Source organism: Anas platyrhynchos, chromosome 5 (assembly GCF_047663525.1).
Source record: "Anas platyrhynchos isolate ZD024472 breed Pekin duck chromosome 5, IASCAAS_PekinDuck_T2T, whole genome shotgun sequence".
Taxonomy (NCBI): Eukaryota; Metazoa; Chordata; class Aves; order Anseriformes; family Anatidae; genus Anas; species Anas platyrhynchos.
The window spans coordinates 29,649,773-29,660,702 of record NC_092591.1 but is presented as its reverse complement, the minus strand read 5'-3'; the positions used below and the strand labels follow the sequence as shown (position 1 = coordinate 29,660,702).

Genomic DNA, 10,930 nt, shown 5'->3' with positions numbered 1-10,930 from the left:
CTAAATGACCAAAACAGCACCTGGAATGAGAGCACACAGCAAGTGATTATGAACACCTGTTTTATGCATTCAGCAGGAAGAATGGTACAAAGCCTTATTTAAAGTTTTTAGAAGATCCACAGGACTTAGATTTTATTCTGTGAAGTCTCACAACGCTTTTCAGTAAGAACTCAAACCTTTTTCAGATCCAACTCTAATGTGAAAAGCCTTAAGACCCAGCTTTGAGCCACACTTACTATTGCATTCAGACCAAGAAATTTTAGTTTTCATGCTAGTGTTGCCAAGGCAGTCCGTGGGTCTTAATTTACAAGAACAAATAGAGGAGGAGAGTAGCATGCTGCTGGGAGGCAGTAAGAGCAGCACCACGTATCCTTATAGCACTCCAAGGTGGGTGATAATCTCCATCACAACCTACCCTCTTCTGCAAACTGTGTTGGATTTAACCATAAGGCTTCTCACTGTGGGCTCCCAGAACCTCTGCCTCTCATGGCATTGTGGTGCATAGCATTATCAGCCTCACAGGCAGTGCAAATGTAGAGGCCCTTCTGTTTTTCCTAGCATTTTCTACAGAAAAAAAAAAAACGCAACACACAGCAAGGCATAAAGGTACTGTAAGACACAGTCCAGGATGACCATGATCTGATGGTAGTCGATATAGCAGCTAGGTCAAACAGCAGGGCCTCAAAATTCAGTTTCCAGCTTTCATTGGCCACAAGAGAACTGTTACACCAAACGTGAATTATTTTAGCTCAGGACACTGAAGTATCTTCCAAATCTCAAAAATAAAATGAAAGAATGGTTCAGCTGACACTCCATAAGCTAGGCCTGTTTGTAAAGAAAGTGCATTGTACACAATTCTGTAGAGGAAGAAAATATGCAACAAGTTTTATTCAGCGTAAGTCCACCAGCACGAAGATTACAGGAAATAGAAAGTGCATTAATAAAAGCTAGTCTTTACCAAAAAGAAAATATATTATTGATTCAAAATATCTTACACTTGAATGATGTAATAACTTATTCTGGGAATCTACTGATTAAGAGAAAAATCAACAGGAAGGCTGCTTCATAAGTAAATCTAACTTCCCAGTTAAAGTCTGAGAATTTAGTAGAGATCACTGAGTCCGGCAGTCTTCCTTGCTTTCTGCATTAATGCTCTCAGCTGGAACTGCTTGCGAGACAGAAGACGTACATGCTGAAAAAAAAAAAAAAAAGTAAGAACAGCTGGCTATTGGGAAAGTTCTGATAAACATCTTAATTCTACAGCAATCCAAATTTTGAAAACATGACATAGTCCGTGACCCAAATGGGATGTTTATTTTTGGAAACACTAAAAACATTAGTTCTCCAAATGGTATTTTCTTGGCTTATAATCGTAAATGGCTACCAAATGCAATCACTATAGTATACTTTTGTGATTTAATAATTAGTTCTACACAAGTTCTTATCATATAGGAGATGTAATGTGTACTCCAAGGTGAACTGAACTGAAGACCAATTAACTTCCCATGGGGGAGAAGACTTTTTTTTAAACTACCAAGCTACATAAGAAGGAAATAGTATGTTTCCACTTGATGCATTGTCTGCTGAATATTAAAAGCCAAGCTGATGCAGTGACTTGGGGAAACGTTATCCATTAGAAAGAGACGAGACTGCTAAGTCTCATAACGCTGTCTTGGGGTCACTGGGTGACATTTTTGCACACTAACTTTTCAGATCCAATTCAGACAACCATGTTGTGAAGTTCCCTTCTCTAAAAAATGTTTTTAATATATTCTAAGTAATAATTCTGTTTTAATTTCAAGTGCCCCCCACCACACATGTAAGCTCAAAAAAGAAGACTATTAGATCAGATATGAAAACTGTTAACATTAAGAGCAGCAAAGAAAGGGTCTCTAAGAAAGCCTCTGCTAGAGGTGGACAACTAGCTGGCTTCTCAAGGTCTCCTTCCACTTTTCATTTCTATGAGTCTAACACTCCACTGTTTGCTTCAGCAGACACATCTGTATACCGCAAGTGAAAAGCTGAGTACTCTAGTCACCCTTAGTTTCTTCAAAATCAGTATCCAAGTCCAAAAGAAAGCTTGTGTTGAAACTATTGTACATTTCTAACGATGAGTTCGTATCTATAATGCTTTTCAAATTGGCCCTTCATCTTAATTTTGAAATTCCTCTTTTAAAACTTTTTCTACCCATATGTACTGCTGTACTTACTGCATCTTCTTCCGTGAAAACATCATTAATAAGCTGAACACAAGAGTTCAAGGGATTTGAACACATTTAAAACTCATCTTAAACCATCCCAAGAAGCCTACCTTTAAAAAGACATCCAGATCTATCACGCCACGTCTCAGTGCTTCCCCAAGATAAAAAATGGTGTCTTCAATTGCATTTTCCTCTGCATATAAGTTCAGGATCTGCTTGTAAAGAGGTGCCGTAGGAATGATAACTTCATCTATATCATTATTTTCTGATTGATTTTCCATTTTCTCTAAGGCAGAACTGAGCTCCTCATCCTTCTTCTTGAGAAGTTCAATGTTCTTGTCAACTTCAGCCTAAAAACATTGAAGAAGTTTATTTCTTAGCTTTCAAGAGCTGAATGTCGTCTTATGTCAAGCTGTCTTGGTAACTGTCAATATTTTTAGAAATGCCACTTGATTCTTTACATCTCTATACACCTCCACTATGATTTTTACAAAAGACAGGGCTAGCAGTCTATATATTTGAGATTCTATCCTTTTAAAAGTAAAAGCTGTTTTAGATTATCATGTCAATCCATTACCGATTTTAGTTTTAGGGAAGGCACGCAAACAGCCTCAGTGTTTTGAAGGTACTACAAAAAGAAAAGCAATGGTTTAAACCAGCTAAATATAATAATAATGAAAAAGCAAAGCCAAATTAATTATTTTCTTTGGAAACATATTCTTTGTAGTAAGTTCCTAGATAAGTCTGCTGAGCATGCATCACACACACACTCTAAGCCGTATTGACAGGAAACAAAAAAAAAAACAACACCATGTTGGCTTTACCACCAACGGAAACTATAATTTAGCTGCATCAATAAGAGAAATAGTCAACACCTCCGTTTTAATTTGCTTCCCAATATTTTCTATGTCCCACAGCTAACCAATTGGAAGAGACGATACACATCTGTTCTCCTCCTCATATTACTCAAAGCCATACAGACCATTATCAGATTCCACTCTTCCCCTGACCCCATCTTCTTCCAGATTTACGTCCTAGCTTACTTAGTCATCTCTTCTATGCAAGCTTGCTCACGTGTTGGATCACCCTTCTTGCCTTTTTATCATACATCTGCAGTTCTGTTATGTCCTTCCTTAGATAGTGAAGACTACAATTACACACTGCATTCACTCCACTGAGTGAATGCAGTGTGTAAGCACATCACAGATCTGTATAATGACATAATGGTATTCCGTGTTCTCTGCTCCTGAACACTGAGCTGATTGTTTCTGAAACTGATCATTAGTCCCAAAATCTTACTCCCAAGTGAGAATGCAAGCAGCAGATACAGTAAACAGAAATCAGGCCTTAATGAAAAACTTAGCAACAAGTTCTGAGTGTAAGGAGTAGGAGACTCTCGTTTGGAAAGGAAAACTGGAGTTATACAAGGAAGCTGTGACTAAAATCAGCGTCTCTGCACTAAGACACTGCAATGTTCTCCAGTGCTACTGTCGTACATTATTAGCCAGAAATGGAGACACAGTGATTAAACACTCCCACAACATTCATCATCTTTTCTAGAGAGTATGGGCAAAAATATCAATACTGTTCCTCTACTGTCGAACAACAGCATTTTTAAGACATGGCACAATGTGTTTTAGGATCACTGCTATTTCCAACTCATCTCTCCTGAATAGGTGCACCTCAGTTTAGAAAAAGAATACACACTTGTAAAGCAGTGCAGTGGATGTTTTGGTATTTATCTCATGCTAAATAGAAACTAGTCACATACTTCTGTTCCCTACTAGAAATACTCAGATATAGAGCAGTGTTTCATCTCCGCTTACCACTTCTTGATCCAGGCGAGTTACCATCTCTTCCAGTTTCTGGTGTCCTTTCTTCAGGTCTTCTTCTGTCCGTTTCAAGGCATTGAGTTCAGCTTGTGCACGATCCATTTCTTCTTTCATCCGCCATCTCAGTTTGTCACTGACTGCTGAAATAAGGGAAGCTCGAATGGTATCTTCGCTGATAGTTCCATCTCTACTGGGTCCTGCACAAGAAAATTCACAAGCACAAAATTAACTCTCTTCTGCACTGGCTTCAATATAAAGCCAGTTTGGAGAAAATGGCTATCTTGCTGTGTATACTTAGCGACACAGGATAGTAAGAGAAATGTTTTTTAAAATAGTTTACAAAAGCTGTGAAGAGGCTACAGAGAAAAAAAATAAAATAATGTGTACAACAAGTAAACTTAAGAGCATGAATCCATTCATCCACTTTACTATTCCTGCATCCACAGAATTATTTTAAATTAAAAATAGGCTGGCTGTTTCCCTCTAAAATCTACAAATGTTGGTAGCCTAAGTCTTTGAAAGATGACTGAATTTCTGGTGAACTCTGTCAGAATTAACAGATACATGTGTGTTCAAGCACAAATAATATAACAGCTGGCCTGAGACAGAAAAATTGCCTGGAGGTGCTCTATTTGGAGGCTTACCAATTACTTATTTTAAGATTCATGAAAAATAGATGGACACTATGCTAACAGAAATAAAGATAATGAAAAAGATATTAACTACTGCTGTTTTCTATTTCTGACAGGGCCTAAGTGACAAATTACTGGACACTGATTCCAAAGCTACAACATGTTCTACTCTCCAGTTAGTTTCACAATTATCTTTCTCTTTCAGCCAGCCTAGGGCAGGCATGGGAAGACAATAAAACAATCAGTATTCATACAGAACATTTGTTGGCTTATTAACATAATCTTCCTTTAACAAGCAATATTTACTAAAACCAGAAATGCTAATCAATTACATCAGCATAACATTTATAGATATATTTTAGCAGACAAAAAGTAGATGGCAGACTTTTAGAAAGATATTCTGTATTATACTGGGCCTACATTATTTTTTTAATAACTTCTGCAGGACAATAACGTAATGATGGGAGACAGAGGAAGAAGTTTACTAAAGGCAACCACGAAGAACCTGTGAAAATTCTCCCTGGACAAAACATTTTTTTTTATGTTAGTTGAATAAAAAGTATTAAATCAAGCATACAAAGGTGCTGTGAAATCCATTTTACGATTCTAAGAGAGGTAAGCAAATATTTTACTCTATTTTAGCTAGAGCATGACAATCATGTATTTCATAATATCATGAATACATGATGAAAATCATGATGAAATACAATTTGACCTCAGTTATATTAATTTATCAGTTTCACTTGGTTCATGGTGCCCAGAAACTTCAAGGGAGTTATTGTAGTAGCAGTGAAGCAGATTAGTAGCCACTATTGTTCTTGTATTATATAACTCGTTTCTAAATTGATCAGTGTTAGCTAAAACAGCAGCTGAGGCTGCTATGTAATTGAGGTTACTATGTAGATGATTGCTGGGTACAACTTGTAATTTCAATTCATTAAATCACAGTTCCATCCATAAATAATAGTACATTTAATACATTTCACTAGTCCCTCACCCTCTAACACACTAGAGGCTTTCACATTTAAGCCTAAATATTACCTATTGCTTTTGCAAGTCAGCCTTTCAATGAGACTACCTTATTTCAAGAGTCTGTGCAACTTCTACCTTTTAAAATAAAAGGTAAACTCAATATTGACCTCAGAAAGTTTTGCTTATCTGCAGACCAGGAAATCTTTGATTGCTCTAGGGAGTGTGAATTGGCTACTGGTTGCTGGACTGTACCAGTATTAGAGTATTGATACTCATTAGAGTATCTTTGAGTAGGGTACATATCCTCCTGATAATCAGCAACAATCTGGAAGATGCTGTCTAAAGATTTCAGTTCTGCCTTAGGACAAAAAAAGCATCCGAATCAAAAAATTAACAGTTTTCTGTTAGGATCTGAACATAACTGTTTTAAATAAATAATAGAAAAAAATATTTTGAGTATCTGTTGGTATTGTTATACTAGCAAAATGTTGACATGACCACACACCTCAGAGAATCCTTAAAACATCCAAAGAATTTTTGGACCTCCACTGCTAAGCGGAACAAGACTGCATACATTCGACTCTCTTCCCTCCCTATGCCTTTTCCTCTATTCCCATCCGCCTTCCAGTACACAAAACTGATTCCGTGCCAGATATTTGAAAAAACAAAGCTATGCAACTGACAGAAGAGTAACTAAGGAAAAAATGCATATCATGCTTACTAATGCATCAATTTCTTCTAAAAAGAACACCTCAGATTACTAATGTGTTTCTTACATACAAATTGCAACAGAATTTGTAGAATTTTAAAATAATAAAGTTCACTTTAGACAGTATTATTAATCTCTAATGCCATACCTAGCAATCAATTCTACTTTTTTTTTCCCCCTGATATTTCTCACTATGGGATATTTTTAAAAGGTTTGCTTTAACAATAAAGAAGGACTGAAAAAAAAAGTCACAATACACCTAACAATGAAAGTTCTCATACAAGTGTCAACAGGTAAGAAAAATGTCTTTGCACATACGAAAGACCAGCAGTTAGATTCTATATGTCTTCCTAAAGAGCATGAACCCGTAGCATTTTATGTCACTTCCATAATTAGCCCAGCCTAGGGAAGATTTTATGGCACAAAGCCTGTAAATCCAGAGAGCACTGAAACCCTTAACCTTTACCAGGCAGAGTCTGGTTTCAGACATGACCTTAGAGAAGCAACGAACTAGTAACTGCATCGGGTAATTAATGGCAGATTACGGAACAGAAAGAAAGAAAAAACAACAACCAAAGGACTATTTGAAAAACTGGCAATTATATATAAAAAAAAAAAAGCTACTCTGTATTTTCATTCAATCCAAACTAAGCTCACTAAAGGAAACACTCTGCCACCATACAAACAAAATTCTCAAGTTTTACCTCCTTCTATGTTCCCAATAAACTATCACGATAAACCATAGTCTATCAACAGCAGAAAAAAATCCGAATAGGAAATAAACGTTTGCATGTTAAAGCAAAATAAGTTTACTGTAAATACATTGGATGATTAAAGAGACATCTTTGCATTTCATGTTGCATGAGATAAACCACACACAGCAGGTGCATGACTTTTACCTAGCTGCATCAAAGGAAGCTGTCTAATGTTAAATTGCCACTGTAAAATCCGGCACTACAACATACCAGATAACCTAACTCAAGACCTGTGAAAAGCCTGCTATGATACTTGGCAGATACTCTACCTCTGTTCATCTTCACTGGGAATAAAAAGGAAGAAAAGTAGTTAAATATGACATCTATATTTTAAATTCACTCTACCACATAAAAGCGAAACTGGATCTGCTTTGAGAGATGCTGCAGAAAGCTGACGTTCCCTGGAAAGGTTCCTAACAGCCTACTGCATGACAATGAGAGCTGGTGGGGACTACCAGCCCACAAGGAGCAAGCAGCCCCTCAACACTGAGTACACCCTGGCTGGGACAGCAGCTTTCTTGTAGAGTGTACAGCAGCCACACACATTGCTTAAGAGTGGAAATGACCACTAAAACAGCCAACAGAGAACACTTCTGTAATTCAGAAAGCTGAAATAACTTGGACACGGAGGAGGAGGATGAAGCACAAAAAAAATCAAAATATGACTTGTTTCTAAGTTGTAGAACAACAGAACAATTCCTCAATTTCTTTTTAAGAGTAAGTCGAAGCCAATTCCTTTGCCTTCCAATTCCTTCCTTTGCCAATCTGTGAGCTTGCTTTGTTCCCAGGAAGGTGAATTAAAGCCTCAAAATACACATGGTTCTGAAGTGATGAACGTGTATAAATAATTGGGAGCTTGCACATTAAATTCAAAACCTGTGGATGTACTTTTTAATTGCAGTGCAACAGATTACAAATGGCTGATCTTCTGACCAAGGTGACAGAAACGTCTGTATCCTTATCACGTAACTGCTCCTAAAGGACTACCCAATTGCAAAGTCACTGCACCACCTTTCTACTTAATTAGATATTTATCAGCAGTTCCCAATCCATTACACGTACTCACACTAAATATGAAGGACAGAACAGAAGCCAAGCTGGTTTATTTTTGCCAACACTGGGCAACCAAGCAGCAAAATGGGAAAAGATCCAAGTTAATATCCTAGGTCTTGCTGCTGAAGGGAAGAAAGAATATTACCTACTAACAAGTAGGTAACGTCACAAAGCAAAGAGGCAGAAGAAAGATGCAGTAAAAATCAAGCTCATTCCAAATTCATTGAAAACCTCTGCTTTAGGACTTTTGGAGTAAAAGTATAAGTATATATAAAAACTGAGACTAGTACATGACTAAGTGCGGACAAAAGCACTTTTAAAAGCTGAGACCATGAACGAAGAGCAATACAATCAAAGTCACCTACAGTTAATGGGTGAGGGGGAAAAAAACATCTTAGGGTGGTTACATGCACTGTTTTTTCAACATACTCAGAGAGCAGACACAATGTATTGTATACAATCAAGAATTTAACAAGTTTCTGAGTAAATAAAGTGAAAGACAAAGGATGCAAAATGTGTTAAATTCTTTCTTCAAGTAACTTTTTTTTTCATTCAAGATCAGTATTTTAGAAGGTCAGGTTAAGAACAATAAATTGCTTTTCCCATTGTCTGTCTTTACATATCAATTTCAGTGGGAAGCTTCAATTCAAAGAGATACTTTCAAAGCTACTCACCAACAGTAGTCACAGGAGGCTGAGAAGGGTAGTACTGAACACTAGTGGTTGCTGGAAACGGAACACCACCTGGATAAGGGTAGTTTGGGTAGCTGCTTTGACAAAGAAAGATATACATAGGTGACACTTTACAAATTGTTAAATAACGTTAGCATATCACCTTTATGTTCCCATATTAAATACTTATTGACATTATAAAATGCTTAAACTGAAGGCCACGTTATAATTTCTCTCTTTTCCTGTTCACATTAACATCTTTCACAACTTGTCTTTTTCATATAATTTAAGATTATACCATTTTATCTGAAGCCCTACCTAGTTATTTCCTGGTCAGGCATTTGGACCATACCAATTTCTCTTTAATCACTCAATCTTGCCTTTCTAGAACCCTAAGCTATCCAAAACTAATAATTCTAGCTTCAAATGGACAAAAAAATCAATTCTAATAATCTTAAATATTATTAGAACATTAACAGAAAGACTACTGAACTGTTTCATGTAAATGCAAAAATGCTACGCAAAATACATTAAGAACACTTTAGATAGGTCTATTTAGGAGGCAAAAATTGCCCTAAGAACTTGTCAAAATCCCTGTTTCTCACTCCTTAAAACATACACCCCAACGCTTACTATTTTTTTTCCTTCTTAAATCTAAATGCTATATACTATAGCAACTCCTCATATGCTCTTAACAGAATCAGGACATAAGGATGTTAATAATAAAAAGAAAAGCAGTGTGAAAACATTAAGATAGAAGGCAATCAGCATCTTGCTACTTGCTAAGAAAGAACTGTAATCGTTCTGGAATAGGTTTATTCATTTTCACTTTTACATAACATACTTAAAAGCAAATGTTTTATTTCATATTAATAGAACGCTTTTGAAATCATTTTGTGCCCTTCAAGTTCTCTTAGAGTGCTCTGAATTAGTTTTGTTAATTACTTAAGATTTAGGTATTTTTCTAGAGTATTAGCTACTTACAACTACTTAAATGAAATCTTCATAAAGATGGTAATTATATTATGAAGTGCCTCTTAAGTCTTTGCAATTTTAACCTTTTTCTGCTGCTAAGAATTTCTCATCTTCTAAAAATCTATCTTCTAAAAGTACACTTTAAAACAATATGTATTTGCTGAAAAGTTCTAAGATCACCTAAGTGAAATTCTAACTTAAATATTCATTTTCTAAAAGATAGTCATTAATTTCTTCAACAGCTCTCTGCCGTATCAACTTTACTTATGCACACAAAAGAGTCATATCTGCATGTGCAAATATAATACCCAGAGAAAATCTGGTTAGCAGAGTTTTATGAATGGCAATTGTAACACTGTGATACACAGGTTTTGCTATAAAATGGAACATTAATGGTGAGAGCAGAGCCAAAGGCGAAGTACAAACTGCTCCTCTTCTAACTGCCAAAGAATACTGTTGAAAGCAACAGTTCATTCTAAACAACTCTTTAAACTATTACCAGGAGGTACTCTGGTGTAACTCACTGTCAGTTTTTAATGCCTGTGAAACAAGACCAGGCATAGAGAGGAAGAAGACACGTGAAGATTCCCATTAATCCAACAATTGTTTTGTCCAATTACTTGAATTGCCCAGTTGAGGGTACGTGCCTTTATACAGCAATCACCATAACCTTATAAAATCAAATTAATTATACAAGTGAAGCAAGAGAACGTGGAGTTAAGTAATCATTTTGAAAACATAATTGTCACACAACTACATTACAGTTTAAACAGTAAGAAAACTATACCTTTCTCAAACTTTCTTCTGGCTATTGACAAGAGTTCTGTCCTTACTCATGAGCACACATTGCAAACATAACAATTAAGTGATAAATGATGAGATTCAAATCCATCATAAGAAACAGAATAGGAATAAGACTAGATTTTGCTCAGAGAAACCAATCTGTTATGTAAATGATAATGCAAAGTGGTTAAAATAGTTCTTACCTTGGGTTTGCAGTGCTTCCTGGTGGATAGGGAGTTATTCCACCTGGCATGCCTGGCACATAGGAAGCTAAACAAAATAAGGATTTCACATATTTTTGGAGGAAAAGAACATCACACATTACTTACAATTAAGAGTTAGAACAT

General features: G+C 36.2%; 1 protein-coding gene across 5 annotated transcripts in view; it reads right to left on the bottom strand.

Annotated features, from left to right (window-relative positions):
• Positions 1–855: 855 nt before the first annotated feature.
• TSG101 (tumor susceptibility 101) overlaps positions 856–10,930 on the bottom strand; it is a 36,953-nt gene continuing 26,878 nt past the window's right edge. For 4 of the 5 annotated variants that reach the window (XM_005028415.6, XM_038180753.2, XM_027459307.3 and 1 more), the window contains 5 exons: positions 10,787–10,853; positions 8,829–8,923; positions 4,028–4,230; positions 2,312–2,551; positions 856–1,192 (listed from right to left, as the gene is read on the bottom strand). Coding sequence is in view for 2 of the 5 variants with exons in the window: in XM_038180770.2 (XP_038036698.1) it covers positions 1,103–1,192; positions 2,312–2,551; positions 4,028–4,230; positions 8,829–8,923; positions 10,787–10,853 (695 nt within the window). In the remaining 3 variants the exon portion in view is untranslated. The remainder of the gene's footprint in view (positions 1,193–2,311; positions 2,552–4,027; positions 4,231–8,828; positions 8,924–10,786; positions 10,854–10,930) is intronic. The other variant, XM_038180771.2, reaches the window with a different exon arrangement.